This window comes from Anarhichas minor, unplaced genomic scaffold, assembly GCF_050575085.1.
Source record: "Anarhichas minor isolate MPS153535 unplaced genomic scaffold, ASM5057508v1 ptg000010l, whole genome shotgun sequence".
NCBI lineage: Eukaryota > Metazoa > Chordata > Actinopteri > Perciformes > Anarhichadidae > Anarhichas > Anarhichas minor.
In genome coordinates this window covers 4,727,964-4,755,004 of record NW_027466456.1, presented here as the reverse complement: position 1 = coordinate 4,755,004, position 27,041 = coordinate 4,727,964, and the positions used below count along the sequence as shown (strand labels likewise).

Genomic DNA, 27,041 nt, shown 5'->3' with positions numbered 1-27,041 from the left:
CGTTCATGAATGCTCTTCTCAGCAAAGCCAGCGCAAAATGCCTGCTGGTCAACACTTGTGTTAACTAAACCTGATCTCAGTGTAGCATACATAGCTGCTTTCAAAGGTTTGCAAAATGCTCTGGTGCAAAAACAAAGCTTTATATTAAGTATTAAGTGACTCTGAAGCGCATAGAAGCATCCAGAACCAAGAACCAGACCTGCCTCGGTTATGTTTATGCTGGCAAATTAGTTGTCACAGCTGGGAAAAGTGAATCAGTCCCTGCCGCTACTAATTATAGAAAGGCATCGTATATACACTTCATGCTGCCGCTCCTGCCTGCCATCTCAGAACGTAAAGGCCGGGTGACTTCTCCTTGAATTACAGGCCCTGATTTGGTTTCCCATGGCTGTCAAGTTGGGGGAAGATGGCGTGTTTATGGTTAAGGAGAGTGCACAAGCATACACACACACACACACACACACACACACACACAATCATGCCCTATCTAGTGTAATCAGTCATTACTATCTGCCCTTTACATCCACGCCGTGAACGCTATGTTCTGCAGTATAAATCTGCAGGCTTGACAGCTGGAGTCACCCTGACTGATGAACTCCGAATCAGTGTGAAGAGCTCCAACGTCGATGAAAGCAGCTCTCTAACCGGCGTGGCGGAGGCCGGCGGCTCAGATCCAGGCCAAGTTTTAACACTTCTCTGTGAAGCAAAACCTGAAATAACAAAAAAATAAACAAACAACTAATGCTCATGAAGCGGATGCAAAATGTGCTGTATTAAAGCTGAAGTTCTGATAACGCACCCTTTGATTCCCTTTGATTCCTGACAGTATTCACTGCTGACACATTTTGAATGTGTTTTGTAAATGTTTTCAATACAAACAAAACTGTAATTCTGTAATCTGCTTTTATTACCTGACACACTCGAAGTGTTTTTCTTTTTCTCTAACAAGAGATTGAAGTTGAGGCTGTTGATGTATTTATTACAAAGGTGGTTCAAAGGGATTTAAAGCACCAGTGAGACTGAGCCTTCCCAACACTTTGTTTGTTTTTTCCTCTTTGAAACTGTGTCAGGCCTCTGTGGTGGACGCCTTTTATCAGCGCAATGGCAAGGAGGAACTAATCAGCGTTTTCTGCTCACGAGGTAGATCCACACCCTTCTTCCCCCAAACTATAGAGGCCCACATCTGGAGTGACATCATTACGAAAACAGTGCTGCAGACAAAAAAAAGTGATCCTCTGATGTGATTTATATAACGTTATCAGAGGGCTCACATGACCGACGGCTTTACCGTGAAATAAGAGAAGTATCAAAGTGTATTATTCTGAATTTAATTTAGGACGAAAAAACACGACTCAGAAGGCGACGCATTTGTGGCAGTGGATTTAAATGTTTTAGTGAAAGATAAGAAGAATAAGCAAGCGCGACACGTGGTTTATCCACAGAAAACAGCATCTGTGGTGCCAGCACCTGACACCCAACCACGCATTGGAGAGCAAGAGCTTGACATTGGCCACAGCAACAAAAGCATTGTCAGTCCGGACCCCTGAGGAGATCAATTTGCTCCCCTCCGGTTCCAGGCCTTTCAGCAGGGTTGAATAGGGGACAGAGGGCCGGTCTCAGCGGCAGGAGGCTCTGCAATGTTTCTCCAACGGGGTGTAAAGACAAACAAATCACTGGGATGAGACGTGGCCTTGTTATTGTGATGAGCCAGTGATTTACACCTGGATCATTCAGGCTGATAAGGGATAATTAGTTTGGGATTACCGTGGTCACTAACAGTTTAGAAAGCCAGTGTGAGTGTATGGCTTTTGCATGAGTGAGGGAGTTTAAAGGGCAGCGCTGAGCTTCACTCGTGTTTTAGATTTTGGTACTAAAGTCGGACCTTGCTCTCCAGAAATGATGTGATTAAAAAACTTCTGCTCCTGGTGAACAAGGACAATGTTTCATTATAGGCTACTGAACACCTAACCTGTATGATAACTGGGGCTGCAACTGTTTTCATTCATCAGATGATTATTCTCCCTGCTAATCAAGAAAATATATCTGGAGTTATGGTAATGTTTCTATTTTTGAAAAAATAATCTATATAGATTATTGTTGTATTGTCTATTTGTATTTTATTATTTAACATTCTTCTTACACTTCCTCAAGCTGTATATAATGTTATTAGTATTAAAGATCTCCCCACCAAATGATCCGACAACATTTAACTTGAGGACTGGAACTATATCTGCACCTGAGTAAATGCTGACTAACCTGAAACCTGCAGGTAAACGGCAAACATGATCATTCCTTTGATGGCATGAGTCACAGTACCAAAATCACGGTGTGTGGATCCTCAAGCACATCTCATGGAATTAATTGAAGTTCACTGGAAGTCGTTGTTTACCGACCTTTTGTTTCTGTTTCTGCAAAGTCTGTCACAGTCCAGATTCTCATAACCTGTTTTAGGTGAAAACGCTGCAGAAATGAACCCTGGCACTAACAGTTGTGATAACGAAAAAAGTAATTAAGAGTGGGTGTTCAAAGACATATCGCGGAAAAAACGTGCAGTTCATGGGAGGAAAAACTAAGAATAAGAAAAAAAAAATCATTGAATGGGTTAATTTTGAGTCATACCAGGCTCCGAGAAGTAGAAAAATTAGAAGAAGAAAAAATTCCTCCGCCGCGGCGACACAGTGAAAGCATACTTCAACTTCTGTTGTGTTTTTTTATGTTGTGTCCATGATAACAATGCAGGATAATATCGAGTAATGGGAATTTGCTAAAGCGGTGACAAAACTCTCTTATTTAGACACAAGCGTCTACGTTTTCACCATCTTTTAAGCCCGTCGATAGATCCCCTTCTGACTTCAGCGGAAGGATATGTGTTTTCGTTTCTTCACTCTCAGTGACTCCAGTGACTGGTGAGCGCAGAGAGGTGGAAGACTTTTTTTTTTGGGTGCCGTGTGTGACTACTACAAGTTTAATTTGTGTATTTTAAACGTTTTTTCTTAACGTAACGACTCGTAGAATACATGTGATGAATACTAACATGTTGTAATTTTGGCGCTACGAGTCGTTTTTTGCCTCATCTTAATTGTGTGAGAGCTCGTTTCCAACGAGACTTTTTTGGAGAACTATAACCGTCCCGCGGGAGACAGCTCAACTTTGGGCTCGCGACCTTATGTGGATTTTAAAGACAATATGGAGCAGATCCCCGGTTTCTCCTCCGGCAAATCACTAGTCTTTGTCTTCTGCTTCATTCGCCTCTCTTTGGGTAAGTTGTTGATGATGATAAAAGCTGTGATAATACTTCATAACTTGTCATGATCACGTTTTTTGCTGCCTCTTCATCTCTACGCACACACACACTGCGTCCACACTGGTGTCTGATTTAGCTACTTTGTTGCTCTTACTTTGAAAAAATAAAGTTACTTTTGGGAAAAGCAAAACAAAGCTGCTCCTGAAAGTAACTACAGGTGGACGTCTTACGTATATAAAGTATTTTACCAGTATTTTGTTGTGCGTGTTTTCACATAGTTTATACGGCGGTAATTGGCAGAACATCTCCATACGTCTCCCTGTGTCACACTTCAAAGGGTTAAAGTCTGATTATAATACTATGACTCGCGACTGAGTGTTCAGTCTGAGTCACACCGCTGCCCAGATGTTGAACAGCGAAGAGAGAAATCATTCAAAATGGACACTTAACCATGTTTAGACTGCCCTGCTGAATTAAGAGAGCTTGACAGTGATGAAGGAGAGGACACGAGCTGATTTTTTAGGGCAAATATCCGCTGTTGTCATTATGTTTGAGTCGGTGTGGTTAGGTCACGAGGCGAGGAAGCGATGTGTGTGGAGAAGTTGGGAAACTAGATGCACTTGGAAATGATATTAATCTCTCAATGCCAGCAATGTCTCTATGTTTTTAACATAGCCTATAAAGGGATAACTGTCTTTCTAGTGCAGTCTTTAATTAAGCACTCATTCGTTTCCATTGATAGCAGGCCTTGGGTCAGTTCACTGTGGATGAGGAATGACTCAAATGAATGAAAGATTATTTTTCATTTACATTGCAAAAAACAAATATATGGTAAAATATATAAAAGCACACATGAAAAGAAAACACAGTGACTCACAGTGTGCATGCTTGTTTTCTCCATAACTCACAGTGAAATGCATTTTATTCTGAAATTATTGTAAAGCTGTGCTTCTAATACAAAGGTGCATACACATTGTAAGATGTTTCTGATTAAGATAAAATAACACGTATGCTTTATTTGGAGTGTGCCTTACTAATTTTGATCTTTTTCATGACGTTTCTCATCATTCCCAATAATATACAGTGATGCTTTTTACAACCGGTGTGAATTTCTGTGTTTGCTCTGAGAAATGTGCGATAACACTTTAGCCTTTTAAGCCTTTATGTAAGGGTGCCGAGGCAGGGAAACTGATTTCATCTCCCATGTTTTTCTTTTTTAGCTCAGAGTTGATACATGCAGCCTTGCTATTCTTTCTCACGTTTTTAATTTTTTTCACGGACTATCGGTGACTTGTGAACAAAGTTACACAAAAGAAGAAAATACAATGAAAAAGTGCTGCAGGCAGTGCAAGGAGAGGCAGTGGAATGTTGTTGGTGTTTGACATTCCTCCCTCCCTCTCTGTTCAGCCTCTCTCTCACACACACACACACGCGCGCGCACACACACACACGCACACGCACACGCACACACTTTGTACACCATGATTTTCTTTCCCATTCCCTCTCCATCTTCATTAATCCTTTGTTCCACTAATGCTTGGTTTATGGATGCCGTTGTGACGCCGGCGCAAGGTGAGCGCGCCAGAAAATGACGTCATAACGACCGTCGTGTTGAGCGCGAAGGCTAACCGAGTTGTTGCGTCGCTTTGAAGTGCACCTCTACTAGGTGTCCGCTGCAGGCACAGGGCCTTTCAGAAATAGTTTAATGATTAAAGCATTGCTAACATGTCGACTAATTGTTTTTAAACGCTTTAGAAACAGGAAGTCTTAAAAATCTACGTTTGAGTAAATATTTTGCAAGCCAAATCAATTTAGTTTTTTACAGGACATTCGACCTTCCAACCTTTGTTTCATTTTAATTCTTGACTTCTTTCTATAAAGGGATTATGTACAGGTGATAAAGTATGACCATGAATATGAGATATGAGTCAACAGTTATTCACAACTCCCTCCTTGTTTAGTTTATGACGTTTTGCCGGTAACATTAGTTGACACCTTGCTTCTTCACAGTGTATTGTCTTTGCACAGCCTCTGGCGTCGTGGAGAATACTGCGACGACCAGCTCGTAAACGCCATTTTTTGCGCGCCACCTGACGAGGCCCGCGCCATCTGTGGAGGCCCGGCACCGCGGTGCCTCGCGTGACTGTAAATAACTCTTCAAGCTGAACATCCAAATAGTTGGAACACTGCGCCATATGAGCAACTGTGATCACAGCTTGTGGTGCGTGCGAGGCGCTAGTGGTTTATTATGACAGGATGGCATGGAATAAGGTGTTGTTTACCTTGATGACATGAAGGTTGTTTGAGGTTTACCCGTTCTGCAATAAGCGCCTGTAGCCTGCAGCTTTTTATTCTACCAGTTCACTGTTTTTTTTGTTTTACCATTTCTGGTTTTCAATATTGAAAATTATTCACCAACAAAACCATTGTGTCAAGAGTTGGCCGTCTGTTGCTAACCACTGTGACAAATACAGCTGCACTTCCTCTCGTTTTTTCACAATAAAAGCCGACCAGTTGTTACATTTCTTGCTGCTCAGGATCAGCTAAAGCATGTTGTTCAAAAAAGAATAGATGCTCATTTGCTGTTCAATCATAATTCTGGGCCTGTAGAGGCCAATGGAGCCCCTCTGTGGTGATGCAGAGAGACGGTTGATAATACCGTGCTACACAGTGTTGTAGTGGACCGTACATCTGATAATGAGGAAGCGTAGGTGCCATCTTGGTGGCACACGACATAGCGTTGCCCCTGTGGCGTGGGCAAGCGGGATCGTTGCACATATTTGCCCGGTGCAAACAGCAGACAGCTGACACGAGTGTGCCTATCTATTTGCGTGTGTGTGTGTGTTTGTGCTGCATATGAACCGACAAAGGCCATCAATTGTGCCGCCCATGGTTTACTTGCATCGGTCCCGAGCTGGAGCCTGGTGTGAAATGTGATTTATCTTTGCCATGCTTCGCCCTCTGCTTCGCCGTGTGCTACGAAGACAAAGATATTCATTGAGTGGCCCACAGTGCCGCGTTATTTACTGACCACCAGCTCTTCCCACTGCCTTGTGGCTGTTTTATTAATCTGGTTTAGGACGTCTTCTCCGTGACACCCTCTTAAGCTTTCCCGGTGGCTTCGTTCTCATCCCTCAGCGACTACGAGCATTTTTGCTATAAGCTTCTGTGCTCACGTTTCAGGTTATAGTCAGTTCCGTCTTCTCCACCCTTTTGATTAGTAGTGTAGTTAAAAAAGCCAGGCCTCCACATGTGTTTCGGTCCCGTACTTGTTGGTTGCAGTGGGAGTAAGTAGTAAATGTGTCGAACTGAATGAGTCAGTGCATGAACGTCTGTGGTGCTCCAGATGCATGCGTGTCTGTATTTCTATACATGGCTCAGAATAGACTTCAACTTCAAGACCGACTGCTTACGGTCTTGAAGTTGAAATGCATATCAGTCAAGTTGGAAGTCACAGTCAGTGGCCTGTGTCACCATTTTGGTTCGCAGTGCTAATACGGCGGCAGCGCCTGCTTGACCAGTTTTGCTCTTAGTGGCTTTGATCCTCCCGCATTAAATAAATACCGCTCAAAATGTGAATGAAGTTAGGTGCACGAACCACCGGCACTGTTTCTATAGGAGGTGGTGTTTGTGACTGTGAAGGTCGAGGGGATTACAGAGCGTTGTGTCTGCACTGTTGAACAGGTTAGCAAATTAACAGGGAATTACTGCGGCCCGCATTCCTCGGCCAACGCAGCCCCGTAATCCTGGAGACAGGCAGGCAGGGCGAAGCGAGCAGGGCACATCAGCTAGGAGACGGAAATACTTTGTAAAGGCTCGCAGTATTAGTTTAGTCCTCTGTAGGAACCAGTTCATATCAGAAGAAAGAAACGCGAGGGGAGAGGTGAGAGAAGACTTTATGTTTGGTAAACCAATAGTTCACCAACCATGTATCTCTATATGAGAAAATAATTCTCATATTGAGATATAGTTTTTCCCCGCTGACATTAAACTGTCATGGATACTGGTGGTTCAATTCTGATACCTAAATGAATTCTAACAAATAATATTTTACCGGAATCTGTCAGCCTGAGATCTGAGATACACGTTGACTTCATAGCATGAAGGGGAGTTTGACTTTGTACTATGTGCTTCTGAATTCATAATAACACAACGATGTAAAACAATGTGATGTAACTGAACACGTCTGCACAATAAGCCTGAGTATTTTCGTTATTATAAAAAAAGTTTTTGACTGAGCAAAGGGAAAGTCCCTACATTGGCCTTGTCTGGTCTGCTCTCCCTGTTTCTGTCTGTCTGTCTCTTTCCACACACACACACCACACACACACACACTGAGCCAGCAGGCCCGCACTTTTAGATGAGACTCTCCCAACTTTTCCCAGTGATTACAACAGCAAGGCGACCGTCTCGTCTCATTTGAGAGGTTGGGAGGGTAATTACTGGGGCTGTCCCAGTGAGGATTTTTTGCCCTCCGACTTAATTTCACTTTCATCAACTGAGACTATACCGGCTCAGCTTTGTATCTATTAAGCTTTGCCTGTGGTTCACTTTTGAATTTCTGTTTCTAAAAGGAGAATAGCTGGTCCAACTTAAAGGTCAGTCCACCTAAAGTGAGCCTGGGCTGAAGTTTGTTTGCTGACTTTCGGGGGCTAACCCGCTTCACTTTAATCAGCAGGTGGCAAGCAAGGCATGAAAATGTGGCTTGAGTCTTGAGGAGTTGTAGCATTTAAACCCAGACAAAAAGCCTAAACCGGTCATGGTATTGTCTTCTATCAAAGCATGTTTGCTGAGATTTCTGGCAGACAGGGCTCTCTGGAAACCGTCTCCCACGTTCCACACACAACCTGCGCACTGAGTAGTTATTCCCCAAGGGAGTTTTCTACTTGTAACACCTTTTAGTTTAAAAATCACCCTACCCTAAAATTACCCTGCTTTTGACAGCTGATTTACCCAGATTGCAGTGGGTTACATTGAACAAAGGATCGGAAATGGATCAGGTTTAATGCGGATACTGTTACATTTAATAAGTGTCTTGATTTGCCCTGATAAAGATCTCGGGGATTTACTTGAGACAGTCTTTGTAATCGCACACCTTTGCTGTGTGTGTCGACACGTATCTGTTTCTTACAGTATTCTACCGTCTTCTTCTAAACTGAAGCTGACCCGCGAGACTAAAAGCCTTAAAAAAAACCCTGGTTGGTTGGTTGGTTGGTTGGTTGGTTGGTCTGCTGTTTGTGTGGGCCAGTAAAGCTCCCCTCGGGGTAACAGCGTTTAGTTTGAGCATCATCTCCCTCCCTCCACGCTGAGCTACGGGGTATTTTATTGCAAGTTGCCACAACGACTGCTTGGCCTGCTGGATATAGAGGCTTGTGCAGCAATTCCAGGAAATGGGGTTACTTCCTCACTCGGCGCGAACAACTTCCTGCCCTCCGCTGTGTGGATGCGTGCCAGGGCTCAGGAACACCCATTCGTGTGTAGTCTTTGTCTGTGCGCTCGTAATTACTTCCCCGTCTCAATCCTCAGCTATTAGCTCTAAAGCCCGTCTATTCCTCTCCTTCCATCACGCCTCCTCTATCTACCACAGTCTTTTTTTTTCTTCTCATGACATGGCCCGACCCCTCCAGGGACGCGCTGTGGTGTCGGTGACAAAGCAGTGGCGAGTGCTGAGGGAGGATCCGGCGTGATGCCAGCTGAGCACAACAACCCGACTCTCTCTCTCTCTCTCTCTCTGCCTTTTTCTTCTATCTAGGCCGTTAAAGGGCTGTGATTTCGGCCTTCTCTTTATTCACACTTTTGAAGAGATTCTCACAGAAAAATACAGTGTTTAAAAAAAAAAGAGGAGAATGGTTTAAACTTATTTTTACTTAGAATTTATTTCACCATGTGTCCAAAAGTAGTTGTGGTTGCTGCCGTTCACTGCAGTTTATAGAAACCACAGCTCAATAAATGCTTCTAGTAATAGAAAGTGAAAAGTTAAATGAAGAGGAAAACAATGATTATCCGCACTAGATTAGACTTAAGAGTCTACAGGCTCTGTGAGGCTGTGCTTAGAAACGCTTTGAGCAAGATGCTACCTTCAGCATGCTAACATCGTCACAATAATAATGTTAGCATGTTGATGTTTAGCAGGTAAAATGTTACCGTCTTAGTTTGTCGTGTTAGAATCAAGGCTGTCAAAATTGGCCAAAAATGACGTTGGGCAATCAGAAATTTTGACCTAATAATAGTTATAGTTGATAGATCCAAGTTTCGTCATCGACCGCAAATGCAAATGGACCCAAATAGCTGACAAAATGTTAAAATAAAAACCCAAAACGTCAACCTGTTGTTGGCCCTAGAGGAAGAGAAAGGGTAACACCAAATTGCGTAGGATACGTTGTCTCAGTGCACTTAGATGAGGACGTCCGCTTTAAAACGCTGACAGTGTCGTCCTCAGCTACAACCGTGACGTTGATGCGAGCCAGCGGTGACACGGGTCGCCTTTCCTTCATATTCGATAAACTCTGTAAAACTAGAAAGTGTCATTTGTAATGTTAAACCCTGGGGCTGGAGTAGGTTATGGCAGGTGAACTGTTGGTGGATTGCTTTACTGATACAAGGCCGAGTTTTATATTGTCCGAAACCTGTGCTAACTGCTATAACTCATAACTTTGATCATCCAGAGTGCCAAGACGAACGAGCCGCTGTTGTCTTTCTGTGTCACATTTTCATTTAGTTTGTAACGGGGCTAATCATGGCCAAGTTCACACTACACGACTTTCAAAGTGGTCAGATTGCTGTACTGTTCACACTCCACAACCTGCTGTGTTGTAATCGGGACTCTTTCAGTCCTTGTGGTTTTCACACTGCATGACTGACTGGTGATGGGGGGGGGGGGGGTCACACAAAGGTCTTTCCCTGGCATGAGTCCACGATGAATCCTCCAAACTGAGTCACCAAAACGTGCGAGAAGTGACACCGGTGTTGTCTGCTTGTTGATGATGTCGCACATAATACCCTGTTTCCCTGTGTAGATCGGTCACTGCGCTACCTGTTTGGTTTATTCATGCAAACATCCAACGCTTTAGGCACAACAACGACTTTGGACCGTGTTGCAACTGCAACTAGTGGGGCAACGGATCATAAATGTCACGGTTCGGATCAGCGTAAAAGATTGTAGTTGCCGATCATTGCTGATCCATATTGTTGTTTGATTATAACAGCTGGTCGACAAGGCTCCAGACTATTTAAAAAAAAAAAAAAAATCTTGTCATCAGTAGTTTTACTGATGTATTATAAGCAGCTTAGTAGTATTTTAAACCAGTCATAATTCATCTGTAATATCTATTTATGTTGTTGTGAAAACGTCTCCTTCAAACGACTGGATTTATTCAAGTTTCTCACCAAAACTGACATCGGCATAAGATGGCATCTTTCCATTTTTGAAGAAGTCTCCTCTGATCCTGGTGTCGCCTGCGGGGGCCATTGTCTGCCAGTGTGATGATAGCGAGTGGGCTGACGTACAACGAGGGGCCCCTCGTCTGGAATCAAAACTGGGGACTTTGTGGTTACACACCTGCTATTTTGTGCTCTGGGGCTTTCTGCTTTTGTTAAGCTTTTGAAGAAATGTTCCTAAAAACGGGTGAATGGAAACATATCGCTACACACGACCCCCGACATCCCCTCTAATCACGCCTCCCCCTCCTCTCCATCTCGCCACAGATACAGACAAGTACTCAGCAAAAAAAGTAACCTCAGCCATTACTGCCTTTAACAGCCTGGCCACACTGTAGCGTAAAGGAAAATGTCCTCTATAGAAGGCGATAAAACAGGATCACTTTGTAGCTATCTTTGAAAAAGAGCTATGTAAATAATGTTATGTTATAATGTTGAGGTCATTGAGGAAAGTTTGAGAAAAGCACTTGGACATCTGTGTTTAAAGACTCATTTTTCACACTGTGCATAATGGCATCTTTACAGATACAGCTTCCACCAGCAGGAAACACACACACATGCGCGTACACACACACACACACACACACACACACACAGCTCTCCTCCCAGTCCCACCAGACAGCAGACATTGTAAATCTCCTGCTTTTGTTCTCCACTTAACCCCCCCCCTATCACCTTGACACACACATAAACAAACACAACAAGCAGGAAGATGCGGCGGTGGTGAGTGAGAAAAGCAAAGTGGGCATTTGATCAGGAATGATCTAAAGAATAGTTATCTTTGGGTCAGGTATCCGTGTGTTTTTTCTCAGCTCGCACCATCTGCCTGTAGTTTCACTGTTGACTTTGCCGATTGGGCTTTATCAAGGCTCTCATTCCTGGGAAATGCTCGTGTCCGCGGTTTGTTGATAGTGAAGTGTGAGAACAGCCAGGTAGAGAGGACACAATGCGGTTGATATGAGCCGAATGTGTCAGGGAATGTGTGTGAATCATTTAGCTTGTTTGACTTTAGAGAGAGACGGATGGCTGAAACCTTTTCCAAAAGTTTCAGTGGGGGAATTTGTGACCCGTATATATACAGTGTGTGTGTGTTACAATTGCACAATAGCAGACAGTCCCAAATCTGGTAGGATCATTGTGTCCGGCGTGACGACAGCGTGCATGGGAAGCTCGTCAAACCAGTCGGGGGATGAGAGTATCTTTTTCCGGTCTGTGCTGTGTCTTCCATTATTTCTCTCCCTCTGCCTTATGCATCGGTCTTCTCAGCACTCCCCCCCCCCCCCCTCAGCATCACTCTTTTCTATTTTTTGCTGATTTTGCTATTGTCTGTTTCTTGCCAGAATGCTGGTATCATGCCACACCCTATGGCATGTTGCCCAGATTTACTGCAATCATGTTTTATGGCCTTTTTTGTGATTTATTCAAAAGCAGAGTAAACATGATCTTGAATATGATTTTTGGCTTAAACGTGACCAAAAGTGAAAGTTCCACTGTGTCACAAGTCTTAACCGCATCTGAGTGGATCTTCTGCTGTCTGCGTTTTGATATTATGTGTGCATGATTTTTTTGGTGTGTTGACTCGTAGCAAGCGTGCACGCAGCATGTCTGCTCAGTACAGAAATAGTCCCGAAATAGCACCGTGTTTTCTTTGGTATCTTGTGCTGCAGCAGCAGCCTGATATCAACTCATACTTTATTACAGTGGATGACTGTGCACGAGCCTGTGTGCGTGCTTGTTGGAATAATGAATTTCACAGTGGTTTATGTACGGTATCCCCGTGTCTAATGGACTATGCCTGTCAGCCTGACTCCAGGGCAAATATTCTGCCCTCGCTCTCTTACTGTACCAGCTCACAGTCTGTACTATGAATGTGCATCACTTAAAAACAAACTACGTGGAGCTAAAAACACCACGAACACGGGTTAATAACAGTCAGTGTCTTCACAAAGGCTCGAGTTTGAGTGACACTGTGATTAATCCAGGCGCAGGAAGTAACACCATCGCTCGGTGCACTTCCTGTATTGCAATGACTGTTTTGTGAACATTGTTGGCGTTTCTTTGAAATCAGCTGACCTACCCTCAGCTTCGCACACAGAGTCCCGTTCAGCAGAGTGGGGATTCTTCGACATGCGAGGCTATAAATGAAACAAAAATGATCATACATTTTTACAATCCGTGCTCAAGATTTATAGTTGTTCCTAATTAATCGCACACAGACAAACACTTAACACAACAGTGGCTTCCTTCATTTGGGACTGAGAACACCACACTTCACGTTGGGACCGGCATGGTGTGCCCGAAGACTACCGAGCCATGTGTTTCTGGTGGGCCACACAATAGCTGATGTGTCTGGCTATAAGTGTTGCACTGGCGAGGAGATAGTCGGGCTTTGTTGTCGTCGGTCAAGGCTGATTTCTGTCGGCCTGCCCATCTGGCCGCCCTGTGACCACAGGCTGATTTCAGGCTGGCTCTGCATAGTTTGTTAGATAGGTGGCGAACCTTCTGCATTATCTCTGTAAGAAGGAGGATAAACGTGTGGCCTATGTGGAGGGGGGACTCTTACCAATATTCTGGGGGGGGGGGGGGGACCCTGAATTGGTTTTGAGCAGTGGCAGCAGGACTGAATCATTGCAAGCAAGGCCAGAGCTACCCAACAGGGTATTTATTCGATACACATGAATAATATCTGTTTTTTTTAACACAGGATACAAGAGGGCATCATCATCATAATGGTGTCTCTGTATGTCTGTGTCTAGACACATTAAGACAAGAAGGAGACATGATGGAAACGGCATTAAACATTGTGGATAACTGAAACGCACTTCTTACTGTTTGAAGGGTGAAGATGATTTTACCACAGCCCCATGTGATACAGCATTCTACTACACTGAAATAACAACATAAACCTGTGTTAATGAATGATTAATAATTGTATTAAATTGTCACGCTTAAAATGTTGCCAATATTGGAAGTGTTTAGCAGATGAAGGGCCCCTCTCTCTCACTCTCTCTAACTCTTTCTCTTGTCTCTTGCAGCTCTGCAATGTATGGACGACAAGGCGCCGTGCGTCAACAATGCTACGTGTCTGACCTTCAACAATGGCACTGAGTACTGCAGGTGAGATCCACGCGCTGGTACAACACTGTGACAGCAATGTGAACACAGCGGTAGAAGCGACCTCATGAGGGGATTGGATGTGACAGAAATAGGATTTTTAGATCAACCCCCCCAGCCCGTCCACAGGACCATGAGGCTTCGCTCAGGCACGGAAGGGGGAATAAAAGACGGCTCTGTCTCTGACTAAGTACACCAGCACTGGGAACAATACCAATACACACATTTCCACCTCCAAGATGTTATTTAGGACATTTCGGGGGGTTTTGTTACTTACTCTCCTGTTGCTATAGAATTGAAGCCAACACATTTTACTGCCCACTGATTTGTTGTTCCTGCGGGACGTCGAGACGACGACGAGACGTTTCTATTACATGTGAAAGTCTATTCAGTCCAATAGATGAGAAAAAAACCAATCTGAAACTTAGTCAGTTGATTCAAAATGACACGTACGCTAACCATTGCTACCACACAAGTAAGTCTCTTCTGCTACCGGTGGTGCAATCAGATCATTAAGGGGAAAGTGCTGCAGCGTGAAGGAGGGCAGTGGCCTGTTTGATCTATGCCTTCCACTCTCTTGACAGCTTAGCCTAGTTTGTAATTAAGACTCTGCTATCTTTATAATTGCATTGCCACTCCCGAGCCAAATTCCCAACGAAAACACACCAAAGCTGGTTCATGAACCTGCTCATATTTCATCAAATGTGATGTGAATCGCGCTGTGTGTCTGTTCCCAGCGCTTTTGGAATTTCAACACTCTGCTTCTTCTGTAAAAAAGGAAAGCGACATTCCTTAATCAGTGTTTGACATTCCTCCGTCAGGTCAGATAGACGTTGTTCTGCAGGTGTTTTTGTGTCGTACGTGCATTTGGCTGATATTGCAATTTGCGATATTAGAGGGGATGATAGTTTTCACATTATCCTCATTTTCATTGAAAAACACTCTTAAAAGAGTCGTAACCGCCGTGTATAAGAGCATTGCAGAGCGGTGGCCGTGAGCTAATCAGTGGAGCGCGCTCGCATGCACTAACATGCACTAACATGCACTAACATGCACTGAAAGCACGCAAGGTCGGCCCGGCTGTGTCAACAAAAAGCGGAGAAGCTCTGATAACAACACACACAGAGGGAGAGTGACTTCATTCTCAGCTCACGTAGACATTACTCCACTATTTATTTACGTGGAAAATAGTTTGCTGCTTTATAAATGCTGAGAATGTCGTGTATTGCTCTTTAAATACGGGGAGACGGTAGACATGCAGTACCAGTAGAACACGCCTTTATGCCAACAGTTCCTATGAAAAAACATTATAATCATTTGCAGCTGTTTAAGGTTTGACCGCATCCTCTCAGGTTTTATTTTTTGACGTTGTTCCTATTAACTTTGCTTGTATTTAATTGCAGTTATAAATGATTAATTTGACATTTGATGTTTTTTTTGTGCTAGGGGACTAGTCATTTTTCATTTTGAAGAAGTCTGGCACTATCGGATATCTGCGGTATTTACTCGCGCTCTCGCTCAGCCTAGCTGTCTCCGTTTCTAAAGTCATCATTTATTATTATATGAATGAAATGATGATATTGCTGATAAAAACAGGCAGAGAGGCCTTTTTCCCTGAAGACACACAGAGAGGTGTCTCTCAGTTCCAGTCAGCTGACAGAGTGCAGGCCCACTGTTAGACCGATTAACTAGTCAGTTCACAAGTAAACATGAACTACACACACACACACACACGCACACACACACTTGTGGACTCCAATGCACGCACTTGCCTCTGTCTGGCCCCGTCTGCACTGTGCTGCTGATGAAAAGACTCATTGTGTGGAAATCAAATGATGTGTTTATTAGTCTCCTCAGTGTGTTAAAGGCAGCCGGTTGTAAGTCAACAGTTACTTTGGCCCTTTTGGCTCGGACCAGCCTAATTGTGTCACATGGATCACACCTGGGGGGTCACACTGGGAGCAACTGTATTGTGAAACAGTTCATGAGTTTCAACTGATGGACAGTTAAATTCCTTTTGCGAGACATTTTAAGACATTCCGAGTGTAAAAGCGCTTTTAATGCTGAGAGGTAAAGTAATGTTCCTCCATTAATCCAGTTCTTATTGTTTGATATACGTAATGAAAACCGCTGCACAATGGGAAGATGGGGCCCCTGTTTATGTGAACAGAATGAGCTTCTGTGCAACTTCTGCAGAGTTCCCATACATTCTGGAAACTCTGGAAAACATAGAACTACTCTAGTATACGTGTGTGTGTGTGTGTGTGTGTGTGTCTTTTCCATTTAAGACAGATAAGGAGAAGGGAAAAGAGACGATAGGGAAGATCCTCCTCCTCAAGACAATGACTATAATGACAATGACATTGGAAAATGTTACATTTGCTCAGGTGTCTCATTTTGTACATGAAGAATATTGAGAGAGTATTAGTGCATGGGAGAGGTCGACTAGCTGACTAGCAGGGTGCAGGGAAGCCGTCTAACCGGTGGCACTGCAAGCCATCGCCCTTGGGTGTGAGGAAAAAAAGGTGTGTGAGTGTGTGTCTAGGTGTAGATCTGTGCATGTCACAAGTTTGATTGCTAAGCATTTGTAACCAGAGGGATACATAACTCTTTTCTGACGAGGTATTGACGAAGTGCACAGAAACAGTGGTCCGGTTTGTTGGCCAAGGATTCCTGACACTAATGCTGCGTTCACATGAAATCATGTTAGTGGCGGACGACAGCAGGAAAACAACCCAAAAACATTGGGTGAGGTCGGGAGAGAATACCGGTAACGGCAGACGGCATTGACGGCCAAATGTTACGGTTATTGTTGGAATGCTGATTCAGCATTGCAGTATTGCAATATTACTAATATTACTAATAGTACTGCAGTATTGTTCTTTTAATTTAACTTTTTGTCGTCCTGTTACGTAGCTCCCTCACAAGAGAAAGTCATTACATTTTGCAATAGAATATTAAGAGAAAGCTGCATTTCATAGCCACATGTATTACTAATAATTACATAAAATCGTTTTATCGTCCTGCCATTGCGTCGGACTGTTTGTTTGTTTTTCCTGTTTAATTTAGAGTGAATGCAGCCCAACATGGAGTCTGACTCACTGACTTAATACCTGAGCAGTACGGGTGAGGCGACACACATTAAGTTGTCGAAAGCCTATTTTCCTCCAGAACAAGATCTCTTTGTCTGCTGTTGGGCCACGGTGCAAACTGATTAACTCTCCCTCCCTCGCAATTTTTTTTTCTTCCTCACTCTCTCACTCTCCTGCAGTCACTGTCATGCCTTTATGTTTATTAAAAAAGTTTTTTTTGAAAGAGGGTCGAGAGCTACTGTGTTGTGTAGACCTGCTGCCTGTTTGATCTGACAGGTAGAATCTGCCTACGGGGCAGACAGAGGAAGAGAAAGGGGCCAAAAGAAAAGAGGATGTCTTTTTTCAGGTAATTTGAGGAGGAATGCCTCGGAGCACAACTCCTTACTAATGATGAGAGAGCAGCCTGGGGGGGGGGGGGGAGAGAAGCGGAGCAGAGAGAGGAGTGTAATCTCCCTCTTGCTACGCCTCCTTCATCAAACTGTCACTCATCCGTCCATGCTTCTGTCCCTCCCTTTGCTTCAGGGATTTAGATGCCTCTGGACACGACTCACCAGGCTTCTTAATCCCCCCCCCCCCCCCCCCCCCCGTTACTGTTTAGACCTTCGCCCTCTCGCCCTTATTACAGCCGTACCTGCTTTATCTCTCATTCACATCTGTGTGTTGTCAGAGCTTTGTTGAGGATCTTTTCCCCCTCCGGCTGACCATTTTGTGTCACCTCGTTACCTCACAGAAAGAATGTCCTTTGGTTGAAAAGGAGGTAGAGCAAAGCAGAGAAGATAGTTGGCAGAAAATGGTTTTGGAACAGTCACTTCTCCTCTCTGCTCCACACCTCCACAGCACTCACTCTCCCAGGCACACTCACACACACACACACACACACCCCCACACACTCAGATTTTAAGTGGGTAAGGCATATGATCCGAACTAAAGTCAACAAAAGCCAGAGTAGGAGACTGGAACCCACGGCAGTGATTTCCCGCTCTTACTCTCCAAAGACTTATCTCCTTCCCACAGTTCTGCTCACAGCGCTGTAGATGTGGTTTAGGCTGGAACCACAATGATAAGAGTTTCTTTGTGTGTATGTTTTCGTATGTGCCATGTCTGTGTGTGTGTGTGTGTGTGTGTCTCCGGGGCACCTTGAGCCTAGGGCAAGTTCACATGATGGCACAGAGAGGTCTGAAGTTCAGTTAAAGGGATAGATTATTAGTTAGTTAGTAGTTAGTTTTTGATGTTGGGTTGTTTGAGGTTCTCATCCATAGTCGGTGTATTAACCACTTTCTTCAGTTCGCCATCAGAAAAGGCTGCCTGGCAATACATTTTGCTGCTGCCCTCGTCCACAGCAGTACATTACTACCTCATGCAACCCGACCTAAAAAAGATCCAAACTATCCCTCCAATCACACCAGGTTCAGTATTTGGATGGTGGACATGGTAGTAGTTCTCTTGAGTGCATGTCTCAATCAATTGTTTAACTTGTGAAAAATGGTGCGCACAATATCTCAGAGCCCGAGGTGACGGTTGCTTGTTGTGTTCGACCGACAGCCCCAAAACCCCCCAAAAAACAAACAAAGGACCCCGTAAAAACCTACAAACATGCGGATGAGCACCAGGCTGCTCGGAGTTCTAGAGACGCAAACCCTGCTCTCAGAAAGAGGAAGCCTTACAAACCAGTGGGGAATGTACCAACCAGACCATAAACCCACACACAGTGAGGTGACAAGTGGCTCTCTGTCACACAGCGACGATGACACCGTGGGGTCAAAAGCACCTCAGTTTTGTCATACGGCCACACGTTCTCCTTACATGCACCGTGATGTAAAGGCTCCTACCAGTGTGAGCTTTAGTGCATCATCACTCAGTTAATTACAAAAAAGCAGCTATTACTACTTATATTTAATTACATTTGATTCAACTTTTAGCATCTCAAGAATCTCTTGAGTAAGCTGCAGAAATAGCCATTCAGTTACTAACAGTGAGCTAAAGTAGAGAGTACAAACACTTCCTTCTACATTTTTAATGAAAGAAAAAAGACTTTATAGGCCGACAGACCTATTACTGGAGATTCCACATTAAACAACCGCAGAAACGGGATAATGACAGAACAACATAGAGCGGCAGGCTTAGAGAGAAAATGGTTCCCGTGCTGCGTACCACAGCCACTCAGATGAGTCTTTTTGATCACAGCCTGAGATTTGACCACATGTCCCTCGTCTGGACTCCACCCTGCTCTGCACTCCTTTATTCTGTCTCCTCTGAAGCTTCTCAGTGTGACTGCCCGGCTTCCTTTGCTCTCCGTATGTCTCGTTCTCTCATTGCTTTTCTGGTCACCTCATTGCGCCCTCTTCACTTCATCCACCTTCCTGTTTTTCTTTCTCTCTCTTGTGTCTTTCTTTTCTCCACAACTTGGACATCATTCTCAGACCACTCCCGCCCGCCCCCGATGTTATTTCTACTGCCTCTGCTGTATGAAAAGTGGAGTGTGCCAAATATACAAACCACTAAAACGACATAGCTACTAACGATTGTTTGTTGAAGTAGTAGATTCATAGTTTCCATCCCCCTAAAAAGAACCCACAATTGAACCCATACATCTACATTTAAGTGCTTTTTTTTTTTAATGTACCCACAGACTGTGGCACTGGCTGATATTACACTGCTCCCATTCCAGACCTATATTATCAACACACTGCATTTACACTGAGACAGATCTGTGATCGGACAAATAATGTCTGAATTTTCGGGTGCTCTTCCTCAACTGAAGCTCCCATCTGTCTCGTGTACAGTAGCAGCAGCAGCTGCGAAGAAATGGTGTCAAAGCATTCTTTGCTGAGTGGAGGTAGAGCAGATAAGGTCACATGCTGGTGCACCTCCCTTTTGAGATATACTCCACCACACGGGATCTCCCGGGTCAGGCCGCCCCGTTCACCTTTGAGGTCAAGAAAGTGCATCGCTGTTTGTGTCACTTCCGGCTCTGATATGACTGTGAACGTTCATCTCAATCATCCAGCTGATTAACACATATAGGAGGAGTTTGCTCTCATGTCATGACTAACACGGTCCATTGCTTTGAACATCACTTTGATTATTTATAGCAATATCTGAGATAATAATAATGATATCACCCGGCCCTAGGCTGCAGTTTCAAAACTTAAATCCTGTGATCTGGATTAACATTTCTGCAGACTCTCTGGGTCTGATAGAGCGGCAGCGTCTGAATATAACTGAACTACTCGTGAGCTTTTTTCTTTCCTTACTATAATCTACCAGGCATCTTGCAGCATAGCCATGCATTGAAGCAACAGCAAAGCCAGCAGTAACGTGTTCCGCACTTGACTTGTGATGTTCATTCACGCACACACACACACACACACACACACACACACACACACACACACACGGGACTACAGTACAGTGAATAGACCACCTATACTCTAGCCAAGCCAGGGAATGATCCAGGGATTGAAATGTGAGCTGGCTTATGCTCTCCCACAACTCTCACACTGTTTCTCTGGGATGGCCGCAGGGGGAGAGCATGATGAAGTTATTAAGCGTTGCTGAGGAGGAGGAGGAGGAGGAGGAGGAGGTGGAGGAGGTGGTGGGATCGTAGTTGAGGAGAGGAAGGTGGAGAGGTTTAGCACAAAAGAAAAGGGGAATTAGAGATTCGAGATGAGAGGAGAGTCAGAGAGGAGCTTGAGACATAGGAATTAGAAATGAAAGACATGGGAGACATTATACGAGTGAGTGAGATTCAAGCCACCCAATTCTGCTCATTGAAACACCCCCCCCCCCCCCCCCCCCCCCCCACGGCCGGCCAGCCAGGACAGGCAGAGGTCAGCATGAGGTAGAGGAGGAGGAGGCGGGAGAGAGGACGAAGGAGAGAAGGGGTGCATAGAGAGAGGGAGGGAGGGAGGGAGGGGTGTGCGTGAGATGGGGGCGCTAATGTGAACCAGCTGTAGAAACCTGACACCTCCAGAGTGGGTTAGAAATGAGAGGTGGAGGAGTGAGAAAGGGAGGGAAAAGAAGGGCTGCAGGAAATTGCACGGAGTAAGAGAAGGATGGGGAAAGAGGAGGAAAAAAAAGCCCTCATGGAGCAAAACAAAGAATCCCATAGATGACTTTGGCTGCAGAAAACCCTCTCCGCTCCCTTTTCTTTTCATGAAAGTAGAGCGGCGCATTTATCCGTGTGCAACTTCTTGCCCTTGTTCTGTTAGAGTGGATGAAAGCGTGTCTGAAGAATCACACTTACACCCCCGTGTTGCGTTCAGCGACAGACTAGTGTGCCATTGTGTTTATCTCCTCAGCAGTGAGACACACCACTCCCTGACAATAATGTGAATCGTGCTCAGCCTTGTCTGCTGGCCTCCGGCTCTATAGCGATACAGCCGGAGGCTTAGAATGAGCGGTCTATCTGGGAGTGAAACCTGAAGGACGGGGTGGTATCACTTCCTGACGCCATGGCATTTGGTTCTGTCAACACCGGTTGGATAGCAGCGATTGAATTTAATAGAGATTGCTGCGCATCTTTCCTGTCAGCGCTTTGGAATTTTCTCAAAAAATTCTCAAAGCTGCAAATAATTCTTGTAGGGTGGTGTAGAGTTGCATGACCACCAATCTCTCTCTCCCTCCCTCCCTCTCTCTCTCTCTCTCTCTCTCCTTGACTTTGTTGAAGATACCGCTCGTATTCCCCATAGTTTTAAACAGTGAAAAATGTGTGAAATGATCCCAGTGAAACGTAAACCTGGTATTAACCTGGACACGGTGTTCATCACATGACAGTGTGCTAATGTGATGTATGTCCCAGGGCAGAAGGCCATGTCATTCCTCCCTGAGAGGGGGAGGAGGAGAAGAAAGCAGTCCTAATTCCCACGACGGCCGTCTTGTTGTGATATCATGACCAAGCTGTGTTTGCCTTCGGAGTGGGGAGGGACGTCTCTGTGTTTGTGTATTTATGTGCGCGCGTGTGTGTGTGTGTGTATTGGCATGTGTGTCGGGGGTTGCACTGCAGACGTGCTGATACAGGGACGGAGACAGGAAAGAGGGAGGGTGGCCATGTCTAATCTGACAGAGTGGAAGTGAAGAGGCATGAAGTCCGTCTCTTCTTTGAAGATCCTGCGTCACTAACCTGCCAACTTGTTTATCTGTTTACCAGCACCATGAGTACATGCACATGGCAGAGTTATAGAGAATATGTTCGGGAGACAAAATATACATTTAGAATATTATACTATGTTGTGTTACTGTAAAGCATTCCATGAAATCAGACAAAAACCAACAATGAGTTAGGGCCTTGTCAGACAGAACGGCCCCAATAATAAAGAGCTTTTTTTTATTTTTTTTTATCATTTTTGGTCTATGGAATAAGAACTAAACTAAACTTGAAAATAGTAAAAGAGTTTTCTGTCATATCTAGTTTAAACAAATAGAAAACTCTCAAAACATATTGCTCCACATTATGGTGTTGATTCCATTCGTTTGGGGTTGGTTTGTGTACACGTCAGTGCATTTGATATACTGTAGCCTAATGTGTGTTTGTTGTCAGCTTGTTGTTTGTGGTGTTTGAGGAGACATTGGCTGACTCACACATCATACCGAGTAGTATCCTCACAGATGTGATTGATCGCTGAGTCGACTTCCCCCCTCTTTCCCATGCGCTCATCACCTAATATCTTCAGGCTGCTTAGGGGCGGAGTGGCCCATAATAAATAAAAGTTAATAAGCGTGAGACTGGATTTCAGATAATTCCCACCTCCAATGTTTCGTCTCTGTTTTATATGGCTCATAACACCGATCTCTGATACTTCTGATACCCTTTATATTTACATCCTAGAGGTGCGGTTATTTGTGGAAAAAAAAGAAGCATATTTATCCATTTGGAAAGGTTATGAAAGAAGGTATTAATTTCTCTGTGCCTGCGTATGTGTGTGTGTTAGTTACTCTGTGGTGTATCTCCGCTATTATGTTACCTGAGCCCCTCTAGGGAGGCCGGTTTAGAGGCCCGTGTAAGAGGCAGCCGGCCGCTCCGTCGCCCACGGTCCCTAGACAGCGTGTCAGCCATGTGCCAAACAATGCAACAGACGGCTGATCAAAATAGCATTACACAGGAAATTACCTGACTAATAACGTATTTTTTGCTCAGTAACAAAATAACACCCCTGACCAAATGCCGTCGCACACACACACAGAGGAGAAGTGGTGTGTGAAAGTGGGAGGGACTGAGAACAAACAGAGGAATAGAAAGTGACGAAAGGAATCTCTGTTTTTGATGATGTCCTCGTGGACATTGTGTAATATTGTAATATCCTCTCCGCTGCTCGACGTGTCGCTGAATCACTGAGAAGAAGAAAGAGAAATGGAAAGAAAGGGGCTGATGAATAAGCGGAGGAAAAAACCAAATGTGGTCACAACACGATAGAGTGCTGCTTTTCTTTTAGTCGTACACCACACAGCTTGTCGTGAACAACTTGCAAATGTCTTTACCTTTACTGTGGACACATTTCTGTGGACATTATGACATTACTTATCTGTTGCCATGGACATGGTTCATCTTCTACATTGCCCACAGACGTGCTGGTGCTTTCCACTAGCTTTAGTTTGCTGCCAGTCAACAACTTCCAGATAACTCCACCTCATATCCTTCTACTTTCTGACTTCTTCTTTTCCGGCACTGACCCCGGTTTAACCCTTTCACCAAGCGCAGCTTCCCCCTTTTCTCTGACTGGGGTTTGTGGGGCAACAGCTCAGGGTTCTGAGTATCTCAGATCAGTAATCATAATCATAGGGTTAGCGATTCACATCTTAATAGCATTTCAAAATGGCCTTCAGCAAGACACAATGCTCCAACTTCTTCTGTCAAGCAGCTCATGGCCGCATGAACCTATGTGTGTGTGTGTGTGTGTGTACCTTGCACTGTAAATACTTCATATTTCTTTTAAAAGCAAAACATAAATGCAGTCCATTAACCCTTTAATAGTAACTGAACAATGCACAACCACACATTTTGCTTGTACTCCTGCTCAGGGATGTGGGTCCCCACATACTGTTGTTTACATCACAGTATAGAATGTGCATTAGACACCAGTGTTTACCTGTGCTGGTTCATTTCTTTCCTTTGATCTGTCTGTACTGCAGGACTCCAGTGCAGACGCTACGCTCTGGTATCAATGCTGCTGTCTGATGTGGTGCAGTGTGTGCACCTGACTGAAACTCACGCTTTTGTTTTGTTTCTTTACGTCTCTGTCAAACACACACAATTGTTTTATTCATGTTTCAGCTGTAGTGTCTGTATTGAGGGGTGATTCGGTTTAAATCCTTGTGTGTGCCTCTGCGTGCTCCATCATTGATTTCTGTGTGTGTGTGTGTGCGTGTGTGTTTAGGTGTGCACCAGGCTTCCTGGGTGAGTACTGCCACCACAAGGACCCTTGTGACCCGGGCTTCTGCCTGAACGGAGGGAACTGCTCTGTGTCCATGTTAGCGGGCGTACCCGTGCCAGGCAGCGCCGCCTGCACCTGCCCTCTTGGCTACACCGGACAGCACTGCCAAACTCCCCAGAACTCCACGTGTTACCCCAACAACCCCTGTGCCAACAAGGGTGTCTGCTCCCTGCTGTCCCTCGACAAATACAAGTGCGAGTGCCCCAGAGGATGGACAGGTAAGATGCTGTTTAATCACCTCTCAGGAGTTTGCCAGTAGGGCAGTGATATCTGACTTTTGTTCACACTTGCTAGCTGTAAAGACTGCTATACCTTATATCCTCATAACATATACAGCAAAAGTAAAAATCAAGCCTTAAAGCAAGGAACAAGTTGCTTCTTGGTGTGAATCCAGATGTAGGGCCCAGCAGCTCGCAACAATACAGGACACGTGTTGCAACATTCCTGCTGGTTTAGGCGACATTTCATTATAATTATAAAAAACGACTTGCGGCAAGCTTATAGGGAACACGTCTAAATACAGATGCTGCCGTTATTCTATAGCCATTACATTGTGCAGTCAACATTAACTTCTTAATGATGCTGAAAAATCTTTAAGCAATTTTCTCTCACTGCACTGATGAAGTGAAAACAAATCTGGCATCCCATGATTATCTCTTGATGTATTAATGGATCCAGAAGGTGATTAAAAAGTATTTTACTTGTACTGCAAGTATCATTGGATAAAATACAACATGCGATATCAAGTCTTTCAGATAACCACAAAAATATATCCGTCATTGCATATTGCTGTCCTCTATTATCTGAGCCGTCATTTTCCAGAGGTGGAGGACACATTGACAGCTGAAGCACTAATGCTCTGCTCTTCTCCTTCCTCTTCACTCCCAGGACCGCAGTGTGAGCATGAGGACAGCTGTCTTTCTAGCCCCTGTGTCAACGGTGGGACGTGCAGCTCTCCGTCTGCCGGCAGCTACACGTGCTCCTGTCCTCCTGGCTACACAGGTCCTCGCTGCCTGAATGACACGAATGAATGCGCTGCCACGCCCTCTATATGCCAGAACGAAGGCTTATGCGTCAACACCCCTGGCTCCTACAAGTGAGAATCTAGTTTGTAATATTTCAAATGTGAAATATGCCACCATCTGGAAATACGACTGAGTTAAATGAAATGTACTCTGTCCTTACAGGTGTACCTGTGACCCAGGGTTTACGGGCAGACACTGTGAAAGCTTGTACATCCCTTGCTCACCCTCACCATGCCTTAATGGAGGCACCTGCCACCAGAACTCTGAAATCAGCTACTCTTGCCACTGCCTCCCAGGTAGGGGGATTCAGATTGTGAAATACTTTTGTTCCAGCTGAATGTGAACTAAAAATACCACCTTTTAAAAGTTAAACCACCGCACACCAACAGAGATATTAACAACTTTGTTGCCTGGTGAGAGAGAGAGAGAGAGAGAGAGAGAGAGAGAGAGAGAGAGAGAGAGGGCGTTTAAGATAATACAATTACTGGTATTTATCTATCTATGAATGTAGCTTTGAGTTTCTGTATTGTTGCATTATGTTGTTTGAGGTGCAAACAGTCTGATACTGTTTGCTGTGTTGTGTTGGAAACACTGTGCTGTCAGTCTGCTACAGTTAGCAAGTAGACACAACAAACACAAACACACACACACACAAGTGATATTTATACACTACCAGGACATGTGATAATACTAATGTACACTAGAGAATATCATGTGCAAGTTAGATGTTTGAGTTCATGTCTTCCCCGATCATGTGTGCCAGGTTTCAACGGGACTAACTGTGAGAGCAACATTGATGACTGCCCCGGTCATCAGTGTGCCAATGGAGGAACCTGTATGGACGGAGTCAACACCTACAACTGCCAGTGCCCACCAGAGTGGACTGGTAAGGGATTTGTGTGTTCAATTGTTTGTTTGCATCTTCTTGCCATGACTACTTGCAGTGATGTCATGTCAAGTCTTTCACATTTTTTAAATGAAATCGCAAGCACATTGTTTGTGTCCTTACCTCTTCATTTTCTAGATATTCTAGCCATATCATTTTGAAATATATTTTCAATAAATAAATTGGATCCTTTCATGTTTTGATATCTCACTTCCTACCAGTCTTCTGTATTTTTTTTCTTCATGCTACAGAGCCTCGTACTTCACACAAGGCGTGTCTGTGCTAACACGCTTGTACTGCATACGCAAGCTTTCCATTTACAAAGCAAACATGCAAACATCAGCTTCCTTGGGCAACATATGTTTACATTTCCTAATGCCTCTCCACAGGTCAGCACTGTACCGAAGATGTGGACGAGTGTCGTCTGCAGCCAAACACTTGCCAGAATGGCGGTACCTGCAGCAACCTGTTTGGCAGCTACGTCTGTGTGTGCGTTAACGGCTGGAGTGGACCCGACTGCTCTATCAACATCGACGACTGTGCGACAGCTGCGTGCAGCGCAGGCTCCACATGCATCGACCGCGTGGCGTCTTTCGTCTGCCGATGCCCCTACGGAAAGACAGGTAGGCCAGTAGTGCAACCTTTGTTCAATTACTCCAAACTACTACTGCAGTTTGGACATTTTCTGCATTTGGATCTGTTATTCAAATAGCTGAACGCATGTCTGTCCCCGACTGAGCGAGTGATGAAGTTGCACCATCGGTCGCTTGAGTGTTGGATTTTTCGAATTCTCAAAACTAGTTTCAGCAAAGT

General features: G+C 44.5%; 1 protein-coding gene across 1 annotated transcript in view; it reads left to right on the top strand.

Annotated features, from left to right (window-relative positions):
* Positions 1-2,345: 2,345 nt before the first annotated feature.
* Positions 2,346-27,041, top strand: part of notch2 (notch receptor 2) — a 38,443-nt gene continuing 13,747 nt past the window's right edge. Inside the window, exons 1-7 of the mRNA XM_076087709.1 lie at positions 2,346-3,259; positions 13,717-13,798; positions 24,261-24,535; positions 25,206-25,413; positions 25,505-25,638; positions 26,106-26,228; positions 26,618-26,851. Coding sequence (XP_075943824.1) covers positions 3,187-3,259; positions 13,717-13,798; positions 24,261-24,535; positions 25,206-25,413; positions 25,505-25,638; positions 26,106-26,228; positions 26,618-26,851 — 1,129 coding nt within the window. The 5' untranslated portion in view covers positions 2,346-3,186. The remainder of the gene's footprint in view (positions 3,260-13,716; positions 13,799-24,260; positions 24,536-25,205; positions 25,414-25,504; positions 25,639-26,105; positions 26,229-26,617; positions 26,852-27,041) is intronic.